A 25,719-nucleotide genomic window follows, 5' to 3' on the forward strand; every position below is an offset into this window, starting at 1 on the left:
TCAGAGTAAATCGTATGCGCGTGATTCGTCAGGTTGTCAAATGTAAAAATTCCTAGCATTGCATTCATTCACCCTTAGATCTCCGCAGTTAAAGTTTGTTTAGCATTTCATTAGCTATTCTATCTATGCAACTTGATTATTAAACCTATGTATGCACCGTTTTTATATTCTTAGCACAGAATAGAAGCTCTTTTAGGTGTATACAGTCGGTCCAAAAGATTCTGTACTCTCAGGGACCAGTGTGCCACCAGATTTGCCATACTATATGTTCAGTGCGTTAGTAACTAAAACCACCACTGAAACTGCGCGTGTGTAATACGCGCCGGGGGTGGAAGTCGATGGTCGGCGTACGAAAAATTGCAATTACGAGCGAGGCCCGTTTAATGCGATCCGTGTGATCCGTACTAGAAGGGGCGATACGGCGTGCATTTTTTATTTTTACTGACGACTCGCTCGTTAGAATTGGTGTGGCACTTCGACCTAACGTAGTTAGGACAACTACGTTAGGAGTGGTGGAAAGCACGACGGTACCGATCACGAAACTGCAGCGTACGAATACGCACGCGGTGTCTAAAAATGGCGAAGGTGTTTCGCGCGGTGACAGTATCGACTTTGTCAAACAATGGACAGTCAACAGCGAAATTTAACAAGCCGGTCACGCTCAATATCAACTATGATCCGCAGGGTCTCAGCGTCGAGTTCCTCCCAGGTATTCATTTCACGATAAATCATCAATTACTAATCATGATAGCGTCGCTGCTCGACGGACAACATAACCATACTTAGCACAGCGTTTATGGTCGTTTTCTTTTTTCTATTTAAATTTGACGACCATTTTTTACAATATAAGATTTTTATAGAAATCTTTTTTCAATCTCTCACGCACTAAACGCGGACCGTCGAGTATAATCCATCTAATTCGATACGATTTGTTCCTTCAATTTACAATGCAGGTTCCCTATTGTATAAGCATGATTCTGTATTTAAGAATGTCTTCTTTTGTGAATAAATCGATTTTATTAGATTCCCGTAACCGATTCATTATTATGTTACGTAGATTTAAATAATAAATAGAATAATTCGTAATAAGTTTTAAAAATGTAATCTGTTTATATGACGAAGCATCTTGTAACTAAGGAAGCATGTTTTGCACATACATTTCTTTTTATTTTGCTTCAGGAGATTCAGCTAATAGAGATAAAACTTCGTTATTGGAGTTTCCAATAACTCCAAGCACCGAGTGTTCCAGAGTATCGTCTAGAAGTTATGTATTTACACTTGATACAGATAGTTTACTAATAACATTTGCCAGTGAAACAGGTGAGTGAACGGATCAGCCGTAGCAAAACAAAGTATCCGCTATGATTTGATTTATTGGAAAAAATGTTTCTTTTAGATTTTAGACATTTTCATTCGCAAATATTAAAGCTAAAAAATGGTAAAGGCGTGTCGGCATTTAACGAGAGGACCGAAGAATCTTCTGCCATGCAATACTTTCAGTTCTACGGCTACCTCTCCCAGCAACAGAACATGATGCAAGATTACATTAGAACTAGTACATACCAGCGTGCAATCTTGGGGAATTTGTCTGATTTCAAAGATAAAATTGTGCTAGACGTAGGTGCTGGTTCTGGGATATTGTCCTTCTTTGCGATACAAGCTGGTGCTAAGAAGGTGTACGCGGTGGAAGCGAGTAACATGGCGAATCACGCAGAACTGTTAGTCGCCGCAAATAATTTATCAGATAAGATTATCGTCATAGCCGGTAAAATAGAAGAGATCGATTTACCCGAGAAAGTAGACTGTATAGTGAGCGAGCCGATGGGCTACATGTTGTACAATGAACGGATGCTCGAAACGTATCTTCACGCGAAAAAGTGGTTAGTCCCGGGTAAATATCTTTTAATCATTCCTGCGATTATTTTCGTTACGTGCCAAGCGTTGTAACCATGCAACAATAATCGTTACACAGGTGGTAGAATGTTTCCTTCGCGAGGAGATCTTCACATCGCCCCATTCTCTGACGAGAATCTTTATATGGAGCAATTTAACAAAGCTAACTTTTGGTACCAAACGTGTTTCCACGGCGTAGACCTATCAGCGATGCGCAACAACGCCGTTAAAGAATACTTTAGGCAGCCGATCGTCGACACCTTTGATATAAGAATTTGTATGGCTAAGTCTATCAGACACATCGTAGACTTTCAAACTGCTAATGAGACTGATTTACATAAAATAGGTGAAGATTTAATGCACGTGATCTTCTTCGGTGCTCGAAATCCCAAACGATCTAACATTTCATTTTGTGTGTTCCTTAGAAATCGATGTCGATTTTCACATATTAGAAAGTGGCACTTGTCACGGCCTTGCATTTTGGTTTGACGTTGCATTTATCGGATCGACGCAACAGGTCTGGCTGAGCACAGCTCCCACGGAACCTCTTACTCATTGGTATCAAGTTCGTTGTCTTTTAGAAAATCCCCTGTTCTGTAAAAGCGGTCAACTGTTGTCTGGAAAGGTCATTCTTGTTGCGAACAAAAGGTAAAGACCACGCATAGTCGCAGCCAAAGTTCAAAAGGTATGCGCTAATTATATTATTTTAATTTTCTTATTTTTATTTCAGACAATCGTACGATGTAACAATAGAATTGAAGCTAGAGGGTACGAATATGGAAAGCAGTAGTAACACTTTGGATTTGAAAAATCCATACTTCAGATACACGGGTGCAGCAGCGCAGCCTCCGCCTGGTTTAAATAACACTTCTCCCAGTGAATCCTATTGGACGACTTTAGACGCTCAAGGTGCCAGGCAGGCGGTGAACATGGTCAACGGAATGTCCGTTAATGGTTTAGGAGAAGTTTCTATGGACGCGACAGCAGTTAATCCCAGCAATTTGCTTGCAATTGGTGAGGAGACGATCAGAAGAATGATTTAACGGTATAAAGAGTTCGTATCCATCTACTACTCTTGTTTCTTCCAGGAGGTCAGCCGAACATTCACCCTGGTTCAATTTCGAGCACAGGTCGAGGTCGAGTGGGAGGCACGGCTACGAGTACACAGGCAGCACAATTAATAGGTGGCGGAATTACTCCGAACATGTTTACGTCTCCCGCTACGGTAAGTGTAAATATTTTTTAATTATCAGGTCATTTCACGAGTATTTGTATATTCTTGAGTAAACCACAGGAACAGTTTGGACCGCGATGAGAAATATGCAAAGACTTTGAAAGGACCTGATAGTTTTCGAGCGAGCCTAATAATCTTAGTATTAGAACTGTAGTATGTACTGATAACTGAATGGAAGTATGCGCACTGTACTAACTACACCGAACAGTAGCTCGCTGAATATAATCGATATAAAATAAAGAAAACGAGAAAGGATACTAAAGTGTACGCCTGCCTGCGTGTCTTTCGCGCTACAGCTTGGTGTTACTTTCCAGCAATCGCTGGTCCTTGGCAATACCTCGCATTACCCAGTGAACCCCAGCTTGATGATCGGCGATTACGTGACACCTGGTAACGGCATATCGTCTCAAACGTATCGGCAATGATCAATGGCGAAATCGTTTTGCACCGAGTATTCCTACACGGCGAAACAATCGAGCGATCGTCCGTGCGCTAGTAGTGGTGGGGACACTGGCAGCAACAATAATAAGCAGGGCCGAAAATTGGTGTTCAGCTCACCGGCGAGCAAGTTACGGGTCTCGTCCGCGGTTCGCATTTTGAACGCGGTCAGTTTGGCCAAGTTTAACACGAACGTCGGCCACGTAAACACCGCCATCGGCAGCAACAATAATTTCGCTTATTTTAACAAAGTTATCATTGGTTCTGGTTTCGGTTTCGGTGGGACCGCTAAAAGAAATAAGTTACAATGGGAAGCACGTTGGAGGAGAGTGCGAACCGTCCTCTCGTAGTTGTCGTTCAGTTTGTCGGTTTAGCATTTAATTTAATCGACGAATCCCTCGAAGATTCCGATCTTCCATACCGTGAAGCGCATGCTTGCCAAATGTACCCGAAAATACGATATTTTTTAACGACAATACATGTTTTAATAATGTTCCGCGCGACGACTATTTCACGGGTCCTGATACACGCAGTATCGTTTGTACATCAAAAAGTTAATGCAACTGCGGACGCGATCGCAGTTGCTTATCTCCCTCCCTCCCCATTTTCTTCGATGTACGTTGTTTTTGAAAGGTTTCGGTATCAGGTTAAATGGGCATCTTTAACGGAACGAAACTACGATTCAGACTTGATTCATTATATTAAGTGATTTTTACACAACACTTAGATGTAATAGCGTGAACGACGTTCCGAGATATTTCGAAAATGAACAAGCAGAAAGCAATAATCCATTAGAGATACAATATGGAGCACTCTGTGGCATTGCCTGTTATTTATCTCGCATTTCTCTTTGAAGACATCCTTCCATCAGATTTATTTTCCTTTATTTAAAAACGTGAAAAGGAAAAAATAAATTCTCCAACGAAAATTCCATATTTATACGTATTTTATAGTTACGTCCACCACCAGTCTCAGTTTCTTACTCTTTATTTTATACTTAATAACATCTTCGTTAATTATTTATGACCTAGAGAAGGAAACGAAATTGTATATAATTGTCTACGTAGATTGACTGACTCAATTATATTTAATTTACAATGACATGATTGAAAGCAAAGAAAAAACAAGTATGTCCAATAAAATTGTGTTGTTGCGATTCATATTTAGCTGATTTTCTTGTATTATTGCAATGTACAGAATACTAGAATAGCATGTACAGGCACAATTTCAAATTTGTGACGTTTGTATTTACATATCGGCCTTCGGTCAATAGGATTAATTCTATACTTTTAATGTACTTCTAGTAGATTTCTACCGCCTATGTATGTCATGCATGCCGGTTTCGTTTCATCGAGTAACCAAATATTCTCGTCGAGTATAAAAGAGAATGGATTTTGTTGTACGGATACCCCCGCATTTATGAATCTACAAGTATTTAGAGGACTTATAAAACTTGTTTTTTTTTTTATATATATATATACGAAATTTACGGGTTTCCGACCGCAAGGAATTTCGTTACGCGATGAAATACGACGATCAGAATGTTTTTTATAGCTTTGAGATAACGAATGACTTATTTAATTGAATGACCAAGAATGTATTTCTAAATTGAAAAGAAAATGGGTAATCTTCTGATAACGAGTCGTCCCTGTGATATACAAATGGTACAAGCACGTGCGAACGGTTTCTTATCGCTTAATATATAACTCTTCTCATATTTTATACATAAAAATAAAATGTATCATTAATCGCATATCATCCCTTGTTTTATGCACTTCAGTATTCCTACACAACATTTTTGATTTGTTCAATCTTCCTGTTATTGGAGGATTACCTATTCTTAAACAATGTTGTACATACTATATTCTTAATTTTTACAAATCGATTGTACGTTCAGATCTCGGTATAACACTTAAGTCTCATTAGTTCCTAAGGAGTGCTCTTTATTAGTTATCTGCACAAACTTGTTTCTTACTTTAAGATACATACACTCTTTTGATACCCAATTTTACGTACCTTGAACAGTACTTTCAAGTTTAAGAAACCGATACAAGGGCATCGTTTAATTTACGACTAGCAGTTCTTAGTGTAAATGTACTTTTTACTTGTACGTTGCTCCCACTGATTTGATATTAGGCGTGCGAATCAATCTGATGCCTTTAGATTTTCCAATCGCAGTAGAAGAGTTAAGTATCACTGTCCCATCTTATAAATATTTATGAAGCTAACGAACGAGGCATTGCGAATTAATTTACACGCCTAATGTAACAAGGATAACGCTAAACGTGTAAATAATTTTGCCTAGTATTCTTTGACGCTTTCCTCGAGCTATAGAGTTCTGCGAAACGGAACATACAATTTCTTTTTAGCTTACGTATTTAGTATTCGAGATCACATTAACCGCAGGCATTCCACAAGTGCTGATAATATTATACAATTCGTTAACTCTGTATAAAACAAGAACATGCCTCTTCCAGTCTCGTCCTTTCTCTCTTTCTCTTTCTCTTTCTCTTTAAATGAAACAATGAAAGCAATATCTAGAAGCAAGTGCAAGAATAATTACGACGCGTTCTCTCAAATTTCAATAGGAGATACAAAAGATTGAAACGTTACATTTCTCTTTTTGTATCCTTTCTAGATATTGCTTTTGACGTAATTATTTCTTTCTTTCTCCTCGTTTTAGGAAATTTTTAACGACTGAAAGATACAAAATATCTCAGGTAGCCAAGTGAGTTTGAAGGATACTGTTTTATACAATTTCATGCCATTTTTCAATTGTGCGCTCGAGTGTCGAGAAGAAGAAGACGAAGATTAGTTCTCCCCTCTTCGAGATACATGTATACTCTTCATAGTATTGAGCTTAACAAGTTGCTTTCGCAAGTAAAAGAGAACATATACGTACTACTTGAATAACGAGAAAATGTTTGCGCTGGCAAATTAATTTGCTCTAACGTCTGTTATTTTTAATTTGTCAAGTTCTTTTGCGATATGTGATACTTGAAGAAATGCCACAGGATTTAAGAAAATTCATTCGCAGCAGAAAGTCTAACTAAATAACAATATTTAAAAACATCGAACTCCATACCAGACATATGATATTAATTTAGACGTTCATGCTTCCTGTTGCCAATGAATTCAACTATTATTTTACTGTCTGTCCAGTGATCCAACCGAAGGGTAATTTTTTAAAAACATTCTGTAATTTGGTTTCGTTTTTTTAACATATTAAAATTTTCGTAATGAACCGAAGATACTCTCGAGTGTCATAAATAATGCGACTTTTTTTAGCCATTCCACGTAACGAAAACTTTTTGTACTTATAGCTGTTCCCAATAAATGATACGTAACTTTAATTCGCGTGTGTAATCGACGTACACAAAATTTTTGTTTCAAAGACTTTTGCATTAGTCTTGTACGTATATGTACATCTTTCTGTTACATTTTAAGTGTTACGTATAATTTAGACTGATGAAGAAAACGAAATCAGATGAATAAATGCAGCCTTTAATTAAGCAATTAGACGACACGAGAATCCCAATAAAAGAACATGCTCAGTTTTGTACGGTACATATATGTATACAGGGCGTTAATAAAAATTCGAAATATTTATAGAGGACTGATCCTAAGAGAAAAACAAATGACTCATCTTTTTTCAACACTCTGTATGATATGAATTCCTGTATGCACGTTCGTGATATATACACAATTTGCCTATATCGTTTTATTTATATATGTATGAAAGAACGAAAATTGCTTTAACGAACTCATACTTGCGTGCATTGTACTTCCACAAAACTTTACTTTGTATTTAGTGCATCGACAATTTATCCTGTAATTATTCTCAGGTGAAAAAAATGCCATAAAGTTCGATTTGTACTGTGTCGAGTCAAATATATTAGAATAGAATCAAACGTTAATGTGCACTTAAGCTTTTGTAAGCTCCGAAATATTTAATTAAACCGCGTATACTGGAGATGAACATCTAAGAAATTAAATCTAATTCGACTAATCAATTCATACTTATTTGTTCAACATTACCAAGATTGAACGTAAAAAATTATTTTCCTAAATAAGTTCGGTGATCCCCAGAAAAATTTATGTATTCTGCTATTACAATTTCGAATTTTATGAGGCTCAATTTATCGCTCTTGTTCTCTGTTCAATGTACGACGTATCCCCGAGGAGACAGTACAGGATTTAACATTATTTTAATAATAAGATACTCGTCGTTCTCGAGATTTCGAGAAGATAGAAAGTAAGCACAATATTTATATAAGAAGCGTAACGAGCTAGAACGAGTTCGCCTAGTATTCGTAATCCACTTATTTGTAAAGTATTAATATTTGTATTCCGCCAACGTTTCTACAGATGAATGAATGGAGAAGATTACTCAGATAGTTCCACCCGACATCTGAGATTAAGTTTAAATAAACTTATTTACTTCAACGTTATTCTAAATTAATTTACTTGCCACAAGTGTTTTTTTAATGAATTAAGCACTGTGTATATGAATTGATTCTTACATATATAGACCGAGCGTCCAATGTGTTTTAGACGATAGAGAGAATATACTCTTCCATGTATCGATAGAGAAAAAAGTTCTTTCGTTAAATCGTCTGTTCCCTCATTTGAGCGCTCGGTCTATGACGTCTATGAATGGATCATTGAGCTCTAGACTCACTGATGGATTCATATGGACGTATGTGTACAAGTCACTGACACACGTAAGTATAATTACCAGAAGGAAGTTAGTCACTTTAAAATGAACGTTAACTTCAGAGTGAAAATGTTTTACATCTCCTCAAGTTCCAGCAACTAGCAAGGCCTAATGTAAACTAAAGAATTCTCAACGTGACACGTATTCGAATAATTTTGGGGAAAATCAATTATATAAAGCGGTATAATAAGAAAATCTTCTCAATACAGCTCAAGATTGATTACCACAGCCGGTCTTAGACAAATGTTTCTGAGGCTAACGTTCATTATCGCGCCAAATTTCCTGTTTCTTTAAACGAGCCTATGAAATGGTGAAATCGTCGACTAAATTCGATCAGTACACGTTGAAAATTTCGATACCGATTATTTTTTTAAGTGTTACAACGTTATTTCTTTACTTGAACCATGTACAGACACAGTATTTCATCGACGAGGTTTTCCACGTACCTCAAACCTTGCGGTATTGCGCTGGCAATTTTTCACAGGTACGTTTCGTTTAATTATTTCTTAAATTTAACATAAGATACCGTAACCTTAAAGAATTGAAATTATTCTATTATCGGTATTTCTGTGAGAAAGATTCGAGGGATAATATTATTTTCAGTGGGATCCAAAAATTACCACTTTACCTGGATTATACTTAATCACGACCGTGATATTGTCACCCCTAAATCTGTGTAATACTTTTTATATGCGATGCGTAAATTTGATCGGAACATTTTTCAATCTCTATCTCGCTTATAATATAATTAAACAAATTTCGATATCTCATTGGAAAGAACGATGGAGCGATCGAATGAAGCTCGCAGTGGCTTGCAATATTATGTTCTTCCCACCGTTATTTTTCTGGCATTTTCTGTATTACACGGATGTCGTGTCGGTTAACGCGATATTATTAATGTTACTGTTACATTTACGCAAAAGATCTACGGTAGCAGCTCTCGTGGGTACGTATAATAATCTTAATACATACTACTTTTCAAAACTGGGATTAAATGTTGTACAGGTATTTTGTCTGTCCTGATTCGACAGACAAATATTATTTGGGTCGCGTTTATTTCCATTGAACGCGTATTTGATTTGTTAGACTGTAAAATAAGTAAATCTCTTCTACGTGAACAGCATCGTTCTGTGGATTATTTAAAAGTGAGTAGATTATTAAAGACGAGATCTGGCCGATTCATACATTTGATATTTATATTGTATACTTTTTAGCTCGTGTGCAAAAAGATAATAGAGGAAGCACAACGCGGATGGGAATCATTTACAAAATTTATAATTGTCTTGTGCATTCAATTGTTTCCATACATTCGAGTATGTTTACTATTTATTGCCTTTGTTGTTTGGAACAAAGGAATTGTCGTCGGAGATAAAGCAGCTCATGTTGCTACCGTTCATATACCTCAATTACTATACTTCTCTGCTTTTCACTTTTGTTTTTCTTGGCCATATACGATCATATACTGGAAAGATTATTTTCAGTTTATTACTAAGCATTGGATGTTTGCAATTTGTTCACTAATAATTTTAACAGTAATAGTTCATTTTAACACTTGCGTTCATCCATACATATTAGCTGACAATAGGCATTATGTGTTCTACTTTTGGAACAAGTTCATGGGAAGATACAAGATATTCAAATATTTATTAGTACCAATTTACGCGTTCACTTTGTTCGCTATGCTCAGAGGGATCAACCATTTAAGGTTCACGACACAGATTAATTATATGCTAATGGTTTCCATAGTACTCGTTCCTCAGTTACTGATAGAACCACGTTATTTTATCATTCCGTACGTACTTTATCGTTGTTTTATTACGAAACCAAGAGACTGGCAAATCGTAGCGGAGTCAATGACCACGCTAATAGTAAACTCTCTGCAGTTTTATATTTTTATCAGCAAAGTTTTCTATTGGAACGATCAACCATATCCTCAAAGAATATCATGGTAAATTATGATTATCGGTTAATAAACTTTCGATCTTCGTAAACAGTTATATTTATTTCCAACTATATATAGTCCTTCTTAAAACATCCATTTAAAGTGTTTACAAAATTTATATGTGTATATCGATATAATTTATGTATACATATATTAAAGAATATAGTTGTTTCATTTGTCTTTATGATTTGTTTAAACATATAGTCAAGGAATACTTAAAAATCTGATTAAAAAGAGAGCGCTTAAAAATTGATAGCAAAATATAGTAAGCCTGTGTTCCAAATTCGGATATCCCTGGAAATTCTTTTAGGAACATTTATATATCCATTCTTATCACATTAAACTATGAACAAGCAGATAAATAAATGTACAGGCGGTAATACTTGACAAATTGGCGATTAAATGCTTCGAGACACAACAAAGCTTCCCGTCAACATAGTTTTAAGAAACCAGTGCTAAAAGACACTTTTTATAATGGCCGGAACAATCTCCCTGTAACAAAATTTGTAGATTGAATATCATATTTAATTTTCTTAAATGAACGTGGATTTAATATACTAACGGATATGAAATCTTCCAAGGATTCATTGTACTGTCGTTTGAATTCTTCCTTGATCTCGCCCATGTCCTCTTCGCAACGCGTGACCACTAGTCTGATCAGACGGTCATCGTCCGTGCCGAAACCCTTCATGCTCTTGTACAACTGTTCCGCGAAGAAACCAGCTCGGTTCTTCACACATTTCACTGTAATACAATTATATGTTATTTCTAATTCGTAAAAGAAGTTATTAACTACGGAATATTATAGATACCAATTGCTAGAAGTCCTTTCTTAATGTCGCCCGAAAACTCGTTATCGATCGCGGTCTCTATGGAATGACCGGTGATGCCTTCGTATTCGTTGAAGATCTGTCTCAACTGTGGAATGCTCCTTTGAACAAGTATCGCGTTGAACATTGACTCATCGGTTCCGAAACGAAGTTCGCCTAAAAATAACAGTGTAGAGTAATTTCATTAACAAATAATAAGTGAAGCAATTGGATTAGTTGGAAAACTATGTACCAGCCATGAGAAGGTTTTTGGCATCCTCTAATGCGGCTGCACGATTCACGTCGCGTGACTCATCCCTGTTTGCGCAACAGAGCGATACCATTAATCGCTTGAAATTCCCAGATGTGTCGTCTCTTAAATCATCCTCCAATGATCTTCCGTACACTTTAAGAAAGACGAAACAGTTTTAATGTAAGATATTAATTCCAGTACTTTATTTTTATATCAATACGCACTTGCTTCGTAGGCCTGTTTAATCACGCGAATCTCGTGATTAGACATGGTGCACAGTACTTCTATTAGAACGCATTCATCGGTACCGATACCGGACATTGCATCATGCAATTCTTTGGCATAAAATTGTGGCAATGGTATCATCATAGCCACAAGCAACTTTTCGAAGTTGCCCGACGTTTCGGACTTCAAATCTTTCACAAGATCCTAGGAAAAGTCATTTTGGATAGATTTTTCTTTAATAGTTTTGTAATTAGTTTTTTTACCTTGCCATATAGAGTCTTAAACTGTTGGACGATCTCCTGTCGCTGTAAATTATTACGATTTGCAAGAACGTTGATGATAGACTTTTCATCCGTCCCAAAACCTTTCATTGCCTTTCTCAAAACCTCTGCATCCGCTCTGGCATCGAAATCTGGATACGCAACAACCGTTGGTGATACCTGTAACACGCATAATCCCATTCTTTACAATTTACCAAACAGAGACATATTAATATTTGCGAAGCGTGCAGATATCTTGCTATCCAATGTCTCACCTTCCACGCGGACTGAGTTTTTCGGGGGGCCGGGGCTGGTTGATAAGAACTTCCACGTTGTGGAGAATAGAACCCTGCACCCTGCCCCCCAAGATAGCTGCCGCCTGCATAGGGACTCGAATGATTTGAGAAATTGGGAGCTGAGGTATAAGGAGAAGAATTGAAACATTCTTTTGCTTCTGGTGCGTTCTGAAGCTCAGGATACAAATCGTAATTTTGTTGTTGCGGATAAGATGGTGGTTGAGGGTATGATTGAGGTTGAGGTGGATAAGACGGCAGTTGAGGATGAGATTGATGTTGAGGTGCATAAGGAGAAGGTTGTGGCATAGATTGTGGCATAGGTTGTGGCATAGGTTGAGGCATAGATTGAGGCATTTGTTGAGGAGTTCCCGGTGCTGGTGGGCCATAACTGGGTGTAGGATGATTAGGTTGGATTGGATAAGGAGACGCAGAATATGAAGAATAAGGTTGTGGCATTCCGAAAGATGTAGGAAGGGCATTTGAGAAACCCATGCCACCTTGGGCGTAAGGCGGAGCACCAGGTGCAGAGGCAGCACCAGGGGCAGAGGGTGTACCAGGTGGAGCCCCGAACGACGTCGGCGGTGGTACATGTCCCGGAAATTGAATCACCGGTGGTCCCTTTGATTGTTAAGGTGCAAATAGAAAGTACAATCACACTTCATGCACAGCTATCACTTATTTGAGTTTGCACATGAAAAGTGCAACGCCAAATGAACGAACGAATAATTGTACACACCTTGTAGCCGTAACTCATTTTGATTCCTGGTTGAGAGATCAGTGGCTTGAAGAATCTGTAATTAAAGGAAGCATTTGTCTTAATTAAATAAACAAACGGATATCCCTTTACAATTTTTACGAACCAACAAGGAATATGATGGACGAAGTCGGTGACGCACAATGTAGATTCGAATGCAAATTGTACGTGTTTGCGAACTTATTACGAAACACTGACAAACAAATCGTTTGGGTACAGCTAGATTTTATAGTCAGCTTGTTTACGTAGCACAATTGTCAATATTAGCTTAGCTTCCCCGAAAATTCGTATGCAGGTATTGATGCACGATTTATTTTCGTGACGTGTACGTAACAGTGCTTTTATAGAAGACGCAGCTACCGAACGTTTGCAGACGTTGACGTTGCGAGAGTGAATTCGACAGAAACTTCGTTTCAACGGAAGCTGTGTAGTGGGAAAGAACAAAAAAACGTAATCATTTACCGGTTAAATGACGTCACAAGGTGCTTACGTGTATTTCCGTTAGAATTGAGACACGACAAAGACGCATGTGCGACAAAGTGAGGAGCGCGGGAATACTGACTAAGTAGACTTGAATTGAAAACACTTTATTAACTTCCACCGTTTCTCTTTTTATTTTATCATGATAAAGATCAAACGTGTCGTCGTACGTTTTTTATTTTTGCAATCGTTACAACACCCACGCACACGAATACGCGATTCGCACGAAGCCAACGTATTATTATCTAATAACGAATTTATTGCTTGTAGTGTCTCCGCTTAATTACAAGCGAATCGCAGGACTTTGAGTCGGCCTAACAATGTACATATTGTGCCCGTAAACGTTCTCACGAAACTCTATGTGCATGTGTCGACAAACTTTGGCTAATATAATTATTCATAGTTGTTTTCTTAGGTTAAGTCGTCAATGTTGAATACTTTAAAAGAACAGTATTTCGCAGATTCTCCAAAAAATATATAACGCAATTATATTCGCTCGACACTGCTATAATACTTTTTGATATTTTTTTTTAATGTTGCTGGACTAGATAATATATATTTATATATGTATATAGCGGATGCGCGTAGCAACCGGAACTATATATCGCATTATTTCTCGAGCAACAAGGGCGGAGAGATTAACCGTCTCATCAACGATTAAAATAATGTATCACTCGCATCACTTTGGTAATCGATAAGATGTAGCTCCAAAAGGTCTACTACCATTTCAAAATAAGGTTTTTAACTCTGTATTTACCCTATCTCCAACTTTTATTGATTGTTCCAAGATTGAACAATTCCTCGCGCGATACTCTATTCAGACCTTTTGAAACACGTTTCATTTTTTCCTACCTACGCATGCATTCGATATGATTCACGTTTGACCGACGAAACATTTTTGTTCGCCGCCAACTGTAGCCGTTTCTTATAAAATATCATACGGTATCGTTCTTTCTGCACTGATTCACATTCTCTCTTACTCTTGTTCTCTCTCTCTCTCTCTTGTTAATTTTAAGATAAATTATTTCATAATTCACATATTCTTTTTAAAACAAAGAGTAATAATTAAATGAACTAATATGATAAAAGGAATGACACAGGGATCCTAACTATAATTTCAATTAACAATTCTCCATAAACTTTGGATAACGATAGAAATTATGAAATAATCGAATAACTTTCATACGTAAATAAATGCTATTTTAGAACAAACAGTTCGTTCGTTGTCTGATACATGACAGGACTATATTACATATTGCACTGTGACAGAGGCGAACTCTGAAACGATTTTTGTACAACGATAAGTACAAAAGGTAATTCTCGTTAGAGATTCCTATTCTATTCAAGACTTAATGAAATCTACGTTCGCTGTATGGCTCTTATAAATGAGAAAAGAACGCTTGGTCACATATCAGACTTAGGTCGAAATGAAACGGAAGATAACATGAGACGTTGTACTCAACAGTGAAGTCTTTCTTAGTTACAGTTCTCTTTTGTTATATCGTAATATCCACGCGTCAACGAACTTTGAACCGAGTCATCTCGTCCGCGCTAATTGGTCATTGGCCTACTGACTACGTACTAATCATTGTAACAGCTAAAACCTAAGCGTTAATATACAAAATAATTCTCTAGTCAGAGCCATACTTTTGCAACACAGTTCCCGTCCTTATTGCGCGTTACTTCAAAAAAAAATTTCGGCAAAGCTACAATCCGTTCCGAATTCATTTTCCAAGGCCAATAATAATATTAATAATAGTAGCAAGCAACTTCAATAAAGAAATTCGGAACGAAACATAGCTGTCCCAGAATCTTTTCGAAGATAACAAAAAAAACGAAGAAAATCATCGCTACGCCAATCGTACTTTACGATACTTCAGGCACTGAATCACTTTATCGTACAGTAAATTCCCTCTTATGTAATCCACATTTCGAAACCTTTAACGCTACTTTAATTCAATCACAATCGCTAGATTTCGCGTAAGTTATTAAGGTCCGAATTCATAAATTAATTTTTTGTATCACCATACTGATTATTCTGTTAGCCAACTGATCCGTTTATCTTCGAGCAGAATTCGATAACAGAGAGTTCACTGTACATGTGAATTAAAATCAGATCGAACTCGAAAATCCAGTCAGTCTCAGTCACGAACGACTCACCATCATACTATCTGCAGTTTTAATTTAACCAAGTTCGTCTCACCGTACAGTTTCATATCTAAGGGGGCACTAGGCTCGTTCTTCTTCGTCTGCGTGTGCCACGCCAGCACCTTGGTGCAATTGTCGGCGAGGAATTCGATTTCCTTCGGCTCGAACGGCGCGAGACTCTTCAGGAACCCGTCCTCCTCGTAGCCGGCCTTGAACGGCATCGTCGCGTTCGGCCTCTGCAACAGGAATCTCACGCTCACCGCGAAACCAGCCATGTCCACCGGGAACTTTCGGCCCGCGATCCACCCGTCGTAGAATCCTACGAACTTCCCATTTTTTATGACTGGTGAACTTAAACCAAACTTCGTGCACAGACCCACAGGAAACATGGAGATCGTTTTCGTTTTACGTATCTGTAACAAGCAGCGCGTTATTAAATAATTATACGTTGTTATAATTAAAGACGATTCTCCTAGAAATTAAATTTTACAAAATTATGAAAGTACCTCATCGAAAAGCGCGATGTCGTAAGTATTGTCGTCGTCAGCGAAATAGAAGACGCCATTAGTGGCGTTCGCCCTGATCCACTGCAAGCCACGGTTCCGATTAGACACGCCTCGTGGTTTGGCACCCTTTTTCTGCTTGTACTTCTCGGGCATCGGGGCTGGAAAAGAAAACACAAAGGGGATCGGGGTGAAACGACATCGAGTACTCAATATAAATTAGCCCGCGCAAAGGCTGACACGATTTCCCAGTCCAGGCTACACGTTTTTAAGCGGCCCGGTCAACAAAATCAATAGAACCGCTTTTTCACCGACACTGCAGCCGTTTCCAATTAATCCAAAGACGATGAACGAAATTTATTTATTTATTACTACATTTTTTGGCAATTTACTGATACGTGTCAGATTTTGAAAGAGACCGAAGGTCATCGTATTTACCAGTCAGATGATCGAACTTCAATCCCGTTCGTTCCAGCAGCCTCGTCACTTGTTTGGTGGCAACGGTCGCGTCCTCGATAACGAGCCAGTGAACGTTCTTCACCAGCATCAAAGTGTGCGACATCCTGGTGAGCTCTGGAATCTGTTCCGGCCGGCGATACGTTGGCGTGATTATGTACAGCGGTTCCACCGTATCTTCTGGGACCGTCGTGGGCCGTTGCTGAGCAATCGTCGCGTTTCTACCGAATTCAAGCTTATATCGCGCGATCTTCGAATTGTTTTCAGCGACTTCGAGGATATTCTTGTGCAAATGATTCACTAACTCTTGTACGAGCATGGACGCCATGTCCGGACTTAGCCCGTTCGTCTCTTGAACCCTACGCACGGCACTTTTGATCTAAAATTAGAGATAGAAACGATTATAAAACAGTGGTCACGGACGAGCGAACATACTTTGAAGTCTGATTGGCTTACCATTTCTTCTGTGAGTTTGGACGTTCTCACGTACCGTTCTACGTCTTCTTGGGATAGAACGGAGTTTTCCTCTGCTGAACCACCGGTGTTGAAATCGTTCATCTGGTCGAAACGCACACCGGTGGACAAATGGTATTGGTAGAGCACCAGGAATAAACCTATTAAGGCTATCACCCCCATTTTCATCGATGGCTTCATCATACCAGGACCTGAAATATGTCTTTCCTCTCTTCGATTACGGCTAATTAAATGTGGTCGTTCGAGCTAACTAAGATTACATCGAAATCGTTAGAGAAGGGAAACGATACGCGCTTCCGTTGATATGTGCACGTAAGAGGGGTTTTTTCAAGTGGGGATCATAGGAAAAAACTGAATTTTTATTGCCAGAAGTACGTGACATATGACCGTTTTGCAATGTAAGCGAATCACGTTGTGGTTTCGCAAACGGTTTTGTTCGATGAAGAAAAATATTCGCACAATGCAAAAACAAAGAATCAGCAAAGGTAACGTAAAGATACCAGTCAAATAATTATACGCCGAGACAAAACGGTAAATAGAACAAAGAAACTCTTAACTCATTTGGCTGGCTCTTATCACTAAGAGTAAAAACTTCATCGTTTGGAACTCGCCGAAGGCCGATTAGTGATTTCATAACGTAACTTATTTAGTCGACATCTAATAATAAGGTACAGCTCCATATATTTTATTACTCTTTGGTAATAAAAACTGAAATGATCGTTGAAAAAGCAAGTTTTACGAGGCGCGACTTCGATAAACCTAAGCATACATGTAATACGTTGTTACTGCAAGATCAAAACTCTGGTCAAAGATATTCTTATGTCGGTGGAGGTACCGTTGTTTGAAACCTAGCGATACTCGTATCCAGCTTCCGGTTGTGTGTATTATCAATCTCTCGGGACCTCTCACACCATACTTTATCGTACATTCTCTACACCACGTTGTAAAAACATTTTTCTTAAAAAAAGGGATAGATACTTCTATTTCTATAAACATAATAAATTGTTTTATCTTACCTAACTTACATTGATTGAATGACAATAAATCAAGGCTGACAATGAGACAGGATGACTGTCAAATAGATACGCAAGAGTACTTCAAATGTTAAGTCATGTAGCACGTGTATTCATTAGCTTAAGATTCACTTGGTTGCGTTTATAAAATTCTACATAATTTAAAATGATAAGGCGACGGGTGCAAACACGAGAATTTGTTGACAATGACGGAAGCACTCGTCAAATACAGTAAGGAATTTGAGTAATTAGCAGATAATTATTGTCAATATATTACAAAATATCCACCAGCCATCAATCAGTCTAGACTACCGACAGGAATTAATTTGCGCAAAACAAAAAATGTCATCCTCGGAATTGTCGCAATTTAAAGACGCGAGTTTGATGAAACGGCGCGTTTATTTCACCATTGGGACCACAAATTCACGAGAATAATCTTGATTTCCTTCCCTGCAATTTCGTCCGCGAGATAATTTATGACTCGTAGGCGGTAGCACGTAAATTCGCGGAGAACAAACGCATTTTGCAAACCGGATAAAAATGCAGCGAACCGCTTTTCAAATAATGTGCTCTTCGTTCGAAAATACGATTCTAAAATTTTTCCGAGATTCTTCCTCATTTTAAAATTATGAAATACGTCAGTGTTAGTATTTAGGAGATTTCCCGCCATAAATGTGACAGACTCGATAACCGAATTTGACAAAGGAAAGAAAAGATTGTTACCTCCATCAATCTCAGAAAAAAACGATTGTTACCTTTGTCAATTCCAGATAAGATTTTATCTTGCACAGGCGAAACCTGTCACTGAAGGCAAATTTATTATGAACATATCTTTTATAAGTACACGATCAGACCACACTCGTAACCACCTGGTGTCTCGTTTACTAGATTAAGTCTCACGTATAATTAGTATGAAAATAGGGCTGTTTGAACAGAGTTCGAGTGGAAATAGTTTCGCGAGTCCAATCCGTGTGAACTGACCGAGATACGAAAATATAGCATTCAAATGAAACGCAGAGATAAAGTACAAGTGGAACTACTAACACAAGAATATATCTGGCCTCTCTAAAGTTTATTGGAAAGGAAAACCATTTCAAAGTCGATAACAGTATGTACGATTGCATTCTTTGTCCGTTAATATAATGAGAAGCAAATGATGGCAGATTGCATCGCGCAAGGATAAAGATGGAATTTCAACTGGCGGGATTATATAATCGAATCAGGGGATTGGAAATAGTCTGGTAAAGGATCGATTAGACTTAATTTAGAGCTGTGACAGACGTACATCACTTGCTGCAGTATCAACTTCGCCGGCGTGTGCGCGTGTATGTAGGTCATGAAAAGCTGCAATTCTCTAACCCCTTTGTTAACCCTTTCAATTTAGTGGCGCCGCTCGGCACCCGGCGAATTTCCAAGTACTGTCTTCACGAACAACTCGAGGTTCAAAGTTCCTTCAGTTTCATGATTACTCGAAAGGCGCCCGCATTAACGGAATGGTTATTACCTTTCAAACCGGTTAATGGACGCGTAAGTAAACATCAATGCTTTATGCCTGGTTTAACGCAAACACGGCTTGTTCCACAAACATTAGACGCATGATTCACTAACAATTAAAAGTCGATGCGATCACGATAACCAAGGAAACACGGTCGCTTTCGAGCTGGCATTGGGAAGACTGGTAAAATATTACCTTAGCTTCACCTACATAAAATCTATTATACCGTTTCCCAGTACAAATCAAATTAACGCAAAATATTAACCAGGGCTTCTGCAATCGATTAAAACTCGGTTTCTAACAAATCGTGAATCGTCTATTTATTCATCAATTAAAACTCACCTGATAAACGGTGTTCATAGTCCGCTGCGCGACGCGTTATTATTTCGCCTTTGATTTATACGATCCGTATAAAACACCACTACGGCTGGGACATGTTCAGTATTCCTTTTTCACAGGGTAACAAAGTCATTTCGCGAGATTGCGACAACTGAATCTCGATTGAAATTCAACGTTAGCGATCTTTCCTGGCACTCGTGCACCGAACGTCTACCGTGTTCGATGCACTACACGTTGTTTTCTCATGTTCCCGAACGAAATTTCACAGTCAGATTTTGTTGTTCGCGAGAAAACGGTTTGTTTAACGAAAGACCGCAAACATGAACCATAACGCTACGTACCGCGAGTATCTCTGCGCAATGCGAACACTCGACACACGTTCGAATGATAAAAGATTGCTTTCAGTATCACGAATTTTCGTGGTATGTCCGAAAGACCGGGCGGAAGCACGTTGTCACTGGCATGATCGATCCGCGCGCGAACATCTCACTAAACCCCATAGTCCATCGCGAACGTATTTTTAGCGAGGTTCCTCGGGCACGTGTCGCGTTTTCTTTTTGACAGCGGGGCGACTACGTTCTCCGTCGTTGACTCGACGCCGGGTCGATCGTCTCCGCGTTTCGCATTTTTTACCCGGTGTTCTTTCTTTCAGCGAAAAGTGGAAACAGCACACCTGGCGGAAAATGGTTAGAACGGTAACGGAACGAACGCTCCTCCGTCGGCTGACACTAAACTGCTTCTCCGTCGCGATCCCCTTGCGCGGTCCGTCTATGTTCGCATACCCCCACTGTTTCGTTTTCAGCTGGCGCAGCAGCCGACGTTCTTTACCCATATATACATGCACGTTTATATGTATAACCCGCGTTGCACTGAATCACGTGGGAGAATGTGTTTGACGCAAAGCAGAGCAAGATAGATGTTTCGATCTCCGAAACCGGCTACTGCTCTCGATCAAACAATCTCGCGGAAGCTATCATGCGTCGACCCGAAAGAATCAAATTAAACCCCTTCAAATAATAACACTCGTCACGAGTCACTAGCGTCTATTACTTACGGAATCCGGAAAAGTCATGTCCAATATTATCAATCAAAGTTAACTTCCATCGTAATAGCGAAGATACAAGGATTGACGCACGCAAGATGAGTAGGTATGTTATAGGATACTTAATGAAAATCGAATTACTAAATCGATTGACCGACGCGATCTGAATTTTCAATCAGAAGTCTGACGTTACATGAATTTCATTACAAGATACTATAAAGATATGTGTTTATAAAGCTCATATAAAATAGTATGCAGATCCTTTAATCAACTGTATCATCAATCTGAATCAATATCACTTTCGCGTCGTCAGGGAAATAACCGGGAAATTATATTACAAGCTGTTACTTAGGATAACGTGTTCGCATCGAGCAAACATTCGGTTCTTAGCTTAGCGACCGGAATGCAAACTCAGGTTTTGAGCCTAGTTTTAGCAAGCCCAATTAATCCGTAGCAGGAACCTGGAGGGTTGTAGGAACAGGGGTGGGAGAAAATTTACTTAACGGGTCAGTTAATCGGTTAACAGTGTACTTGTTTTTTTATCATTGAACTGGTTGAGCCTCGTCGTACACGTTCTACGAAAAGGCAACCGCGGTACGAACTGTCTTCGACTCGACGACCCCATAACAAGTGGAATCGTTCGATAACCATGTTCTCTCGACAGACACCATGCGGTTCTCCCTCTCTTTTCCACCGCAGTCGTCCCTGCTACCTCTCACCTCGTCTTTCAGCGACCGAAGTATTGATCCGACCTGAGCGATATCTACATACGGTGTTGTGTAGCATTGTAAACGGCCACCGTTGCTTACGAATCTCTGAAGGGATGTAAAATAGTATCCCCGAATCTGTTTTGTAGAAAATATGAAAAGGAAAGGCTTGTCTGTATTTCCTATGTCAAGAGAAAATAGAAATATGTTACAACTTCGTGATTCTTGGTATTTCGTATATTAATTATGTAACTTATGTAATTGGGAAATGGAAAGTAGATCTTGCGTGGCCGTTTCTGTAAGAAGTAAATTACGTTGCTATAGTCCCAAGACGAAATAACACAAGACACGCTATCTTAGATATGTAACGAGTTTATTTATTATGAAAATTCTAATTATCTTCGAGTTGATATAACGTCGATACCACTGAAATACGTATTAACACCGGGGTAACGAGGAAAGGGAGTTGTCTTTGTCTTGCGACATGGAAAAATTCGCGTCAATACAAAACGTTGAAGCGAACTTCCTCATGCGTTTACAACGGTATTTCTCTTCAGTCTTTAAGTGCACAACGATGCAATTGTAATTTTACGTTAAAAAACGTTACGCCGTCTTCAGATTGTATCTCAAACAACGTTCGTTATCTGAAAATACACGTAATAAAGAGATTTCGCGATTAATGATTACTATCAAACAAATAATAATAATCTCGCGATGGAACGTATCACGAACGCGTCCCGATATGCGACGCTTTTTTCTCGATCATAATTCAGCGTTAGTTCCGCTTCGGCGAACGTAGCGGTTGAAGTAGTCTGGCCGCCAACACTTGCAGCTTCCTGGCACCAGGAACCAATCGTAATACAGTCTCACCTGCGTCGAACAAACAATCGAGACGATCCAACAATCGTAAAATGATTCTTCGATGAGTTCAATAATTATTTACCTGGAAGCAACCCATTTCGTCGACACCGTCGCAGTGATGCGATCCACTGTTACGTGCCTCGTTTTCGCCAGCACGTTTTTGTAAATATTGTTGATAGTTTTGGAAATCGTGCACAGGCGGTGGTGAACTGGCTGGATCCCTTAAACCACTGATCCTAGTGTTCTGATTCTCTTCTAGGAAGGTGTCTGGGTAAAATATCTCTGCTACGAGTAGGCTAGTCCACCTCGGTGACGACAGACAGCCACCGTCCAAGTAGTGACACCTCGATTGCCTGTTAAAGTTGCATCTCTTAGCATTTGTTTCACAGAATCTTTTTGATTGATCAAGCTCCATTGTATTACATGCATCTGGTAACTTCTATGGTTTGCGTGAAGTAGCCTTCGTAAGGTATCTGGACCACGTAGCGCCAGACTCCTTGATAGTTTTTCGCGAATACTGGTGTCGCGTACTCCACTTTAGCCGGACAAGGAGTGGGTGGCCCGGTGTACTCTGGTTTCTCTTGTGGAGGTGTTCGTTGACGGTACTCGGGCGTCGAAGGCTCGTCCCGTCGCTCGGCTGCCGAAGTGGCCAACGGCTCGCCTTGTATAGCTTTGTACAACATGCAAACCCTTCGCAATCAAGTGAAAAGAATTAGGAAAATAGTCTATTATTATAATCAACAAAAATAATTATTTTCGAGTGACTTACACTCCGCCGCCGTTTTCACAGAATTTACGACCGTTCCTTAAAGTGTCTAACGCGCTTTCCGAATCGGAGGATCGTTTGCTTCTACTTCTTTTCTCATCGGTATCGACTCTAATTTAAAAAAATTTTTCATTAAACAGATCGTATATTTTATTTTTAGGATTCCTCTTGTTGTTTACTTACGAATTTTGGGAGTAGGAATGAACCGTGGCGACTTTTGGCAAAGAATCGTCAGCCTTGAGTATAGGCAATGCCTTGCTTAAGAATTTCAACGTATGATTCTTTATCAGCGTGCTACAGAGAATGATTAAAATTTTAAACACGCGATTCCTTTTAATTACAATACAATTTTTTATATCCGATTTACTTACAATGGATACGAGGAGCCATTGAAATATTGATTCATAGGATTCCGCGGTATGTATCCCTTATTAAGATCGCCGCAGATATTATGAATGGAGACGTAACCCTTTCCTTTACCGGTGTCTAAAGTAATTTGCATTTATTAAGAAGGGGAAACGTTTGTCATCGATTAAAAGTGGCACAACTTTGAAATACCGTAACATTCTTTGTCGCTGTCTATGTAAGGCGGCGGCCTCACTTTTGGCGGTTCGGCGTTCGGCGACTTTACGAATGCGTAGTATCCTTCCGGTGGTTCATTGGACTCCGTCGTCGAGTCGACGTCATTCGGTTTCAATTCGTTCGCGCGACAACAGACGCATAAAAGTATCATCTAAAATTTTTACAATTACGTTTCTTATCATCAATTACGGTCACTTTTATTGTACCTACAATCAGGAAATTACTATCTTAACATTATTTGCAGATTTCTTTAGTTTAATTCGATATATGTACTCAAGACGATGAAACCATTTAGATACCCAATGTAAACTCAATTGACTCATTCATGGGATCTCAGTTTCTATATTACTTTCGTCGTTTTAATTACCACCGGGATCTTAATTTTAACAAGGCCGTCTACTGGTATTTCGTGCACCGAACAACGTGTGCTAATGAAAAGGGAATCAATTGCGACACAAAAAATGTACAACTATCTAACTGCTTGATCCGGTCAAGCTCTCGTAGCGTTTTGCTGTTGTATACAAGGCATTCCCCGTTAAGATACCGAGGTATCGTATTCGGCCTTAACGGTACTCGGTCCACGCTCCGCGGACTATTAATACTCAGGACTATAGTCTTGCGCGCTGGCCCACTAAGCGTGCGCGCCGTTACATTCTTCGATCTTCAGGAATTTCGAAGATTAAAGGCGTCACGCGCAATTATTAGACCAGAAACACTTTAATCATTTTCGTAGTATTCCTTTTTGAATAAAGTGTATTGTATTTGTTCTCCGTCAATTGATCGGCCCGACGTATAGTTGATTAATCACAAACCGTGGGAAAAGTTAAACAAATGAACTAGTCGGTGCTGATTATAGAAATGTCCCGTATTCAGTAATCAGGAACCGGTATAAAGTAATACCGTTACGCAAATGCGTAATAAAAGTCATCAGGAAAAGTAGACGTTTTCGTTATTTTGGACATTAACGGAATATCAAATGATTAATTAAAAACACGTACTTGTTCAAAGAACGCAACGAGATCACTAGAAATATCAGTGGAACGTTTCTGTTACAATGTTGTAAAACAATTATAAAAATGAGGTGGATTTTTTAATTAACGATCACAAGGCTACGATTACAACAGTTTGTTTCAATGCCAAACTGTTAGATACTGTTAAATAATTTGACCCGAAGATACTTTTAAAATAATGTGAATTGCATTCGTTGTATTAAAATAGAAGACTGTGCCTACTTACTACAAACGTTCGGAATTCCATTCTGTATCCTCTTTCTTGAAACTGTACAGGACTCGAAACAGGAGTTCTGCCTGTGTCTCGTGATCACTCGACGGTCATAGCAAAACTGAACACATTGAACCCGCACCATGGTATAAGTATAAGGCTCGCCTTCGGTCCCGTACTCATCACCACCGAAGGCATGCACCAACCATCCCACGTTAAATCATGCCCCGACACACCTCCAAGTCTCACCAATCCGTACACTTTTTACCAATACTAACAATCATATTAATCATCAATTCAAGAATCAATAAATACATTCTTTATTTCAAAAGACTGATGATCCAGGTAATTTAAGGATGTATTGGCTATACAGTCAATCCCAAAAGTTTATATACCTTAGAAAAACGCATTTCCCATAATTAAAAACAAATCAGACGTCGGAAGAACAATGCTAATAATAAATAGCTACGTACTAAAAGGTATAGAAGGAAATATCCAATTCATTATTGACACTGGCGAAAAGCTTTCTATACAGAAGTTGTAGGCACTGACATCCTCTACAAAGAAAGATTCTATGCATTTTTCTTCCAACTCCAGTATTTAACGAGTTAAGTATGATTATTTGGCATTTTATGGGTACTGATAAAATCCGACCATTTCACCGTCGAAACGGCGAACTTTTGGAAAAAAATTTGGTTTTTCCTCAATAACTCCTAAACTGTTAAACTTACGAGAAAATTGCATAGAACCTTTCTTGTAGAGGACGACGAGATCTACAATTTCCGTATAAAAGTTCTTCGCTAGCATTAAT

The 25,719-nt window shown here is 38.8% G+C and overlaps 5 protein-coding genes across 13 annotated transcripts in view; 2 read left to right on the forward strand and 3 right to left on the reverse strand.

Moving 5' to 3' along the window:
• The first annotated feature begins 118 nt into the window (after window positions 1–118).
• Art4 (arginine methyltransferase 4) lies at window positions 119–8,011 on the forward strand. 3 transcript variants are annotated; one of them, XM_018023162.2, is made up of 8 exons: window positions 119–709; window positions 1,180–1,320; window positions 1,397–1,891; window positions 1,973–2,239; window positions 2,319–2,541; window positions 2,624–2,907; window positions 2,982–3,118; window positions 3,424–8,011. In XM_018023162.2, the coding sequence occupies exons 1-8, from the start codon at window positions 577–579 to the stop codon at window positions 3,550–3,552; spliced, it is 1,809 nt and encodes a 602-aa protein (XP_017878651.1). In that variant the 5' UTR covers window positions 119–576; the 3' UTR covers window positions 3,553–8,011. The 3 variants fall into 3 exon arrangements, with proteins under 3 accessions (XP_017878651.1, XP_017878652.1, XP_026668639.1); XM_018023163.2 differs by having other exon boundaries at window positions 3,442–8,011; XM_026812838.1 differs by lacking the exon at window positions 3,424–8,011 and adding an exon at window positions 3,188–3,415.
• Window positions 8,012–8,113: 102 nt separating this feature from the next.
• Window positions 8,114–10,398, forward strand: Alg10 (alpha-1,2-glucosyltransferase Alg10). The gene is made up of 4 exons (XM_018023161.2): window positions 8,114–8,766; window positions 8,886–9,228; window positions 9,288–9,427; window positions 9,497–10,398. The coding sequence occupies exons 1-4, from the start codon at window positions 8,590–8,592 to the stop codon at window positions 10,232–10,234; spliced, it is 1,398 nt and encodes a 465-aa protein (XP_017878650.1). The 5' UTR covers window positions 8,114–8,589; the 3' UTR covers window positions 10,235–10,398.
• Window positions 10,399–10,525: 127 nt separating this feature from the next.
• LOC108624101 (annexin B11) lies at window positions 10,526–13,301 on the reverse strand. 2 transcript variants are annotated; one of them, XM_018023159.2, is made up of 9 exons: window positions 12,928–13,301; window positions 12,804–12,858; window positions 12,047–12,685; window positions 11,775–11,951; window positions 11,511–11,715; window positions 11,287–11,439; window positions 11,037–11,210; window positions 10,787–10,968; window positions 10,526–10,716 (listed from the first exon to the last, which is right to left on the reverse strand). In XM_018023159.2, exons 2-9 carry the CDS (start codon window positions 12,819–12,821, stop codon window positions 10,666–10,668), a joined length of 1,599 nt encoding a protein of 532 aa, XP_017878648.1. In that variant the 5' UTR covers window positions 12,822–12,858; window positions 12,928–13,301; the 3' UTR covers window positions 10,526–10,665. The 2 variants fall into 2 exon arrangements, with proteins under 2 accessions (XP_017878648.1, XP_017878649.1); XM_018023160.2 differs by lacking the exon at window positions 12,047–12,685 and having other exon boundaries at window positions 12,928–13,295.
• Window positions 13,302–13,392: 91 nt separating this feature from the next.
• GlcAT-P (Glucuronyltransferase P) lies at window positions 13,393–20,519 on the reverse strand. Of its 5 annotated transcripts, none has more exons than XM_018023123.2 (5): window positions 19,733–20,519; window positions 16,865–17,084; window positions 16,391–16,787; window positions 15,956–16,113; window positions 13,393–15,862 (listed from the first exon to the last, which is right to left on the reverse strand). In XM_018023123.2, exons 2-5 carry the CDS (start codon window positions 17,063–17,065, stop codon window positions 15,464–15,466), a joined length of 1,155 nt encoding a protein of 384 aa, XP_017878612.1. In that variant the 5' UTR covers window positions 17,066–17,084; window positions 19,733–20,519; the 3' UTR covers window positions 13,393–15,463. The 5 variants fall into 5 exon arrangements, with proteins under 5 accessions (XP_017878612.1, XP_017878613.1, XP_017878611.1 ...); XM_018023124.2 differs by having other exon boundaries at window positions 16,865–17,093; XM_018023122.2 differs by having other exon boundaries at window positions 16,865–17,073; window positions 19,733–20,518.
• A 1,311-nt stretch (window positions 20,520–21,830) lies between these two features.
• The window catches only part of spz6 (Spaetzle domain-containing protein 6), a 6,730-nt gene continuing 2,841 nt past the window's right edge, over window positions 21,831–25,719 (reverse strand). Inside the window, exons 1-8 of one of the 2 annotated variants that reach the window (XM_018023128.2) lie at window positions 24,924–25,288; window positions 23,664–23,838; window positions 23,477–23,591; window positions 23,289–23,399; window positions 23,109–23,216; window positions 22,763–23,029; window positions 22,422–22,692; window positions 21,831–22,348 (exon numbers count right to left, since the gene is read on the reverse strand). In XM_018023128.2, coding sequence (XP_017878617.1) covers window positions 22,241–22,348; window positions 22,422–22,692; window positions 22,763–23,029; window positions 23,109–23,216; window positions 23,289–23,399; window positions 23,477–23,591; window positions 23,664–23,838; window positions 24,924–24,944 — 1,176 coding nt within the window. In that variant the 5' untranslated portion in view covers window positions 24,945–25,288 and the 3' untranslated portion in view covers window positions 21,831–22,240. Of the gene's footprint in view, window positions 22,349–22,421; window positions 22,693–22,762; window positions 23,030–23,108; window positions 23,217–23,288; window positions 23,400–23,476; window positions 23,592–23,663; window positions 23,839–24,923; window positions 25,289–25,719 lie in introns of those variants that run through there. The other variant, XM_026812844.1, reaches the window with a different exon arrangement.

This window comes from Ceratina calcarata, unplaced genomic scaffold (genome assembly GCF_001652005.2).
Source record: "Ceratina calcarata isolate Rehan_Ccalc_2016 unplaced genomic scaffold, ASM165200v1 scaffold297.2, whole genome shotgun sequence".
Lineage (NCBI taxonomy): Eukaryota > Metazoa > Arthropoda > Insecta > Hymenoptera > Apidae > Ceratina > Ceratina calcarata.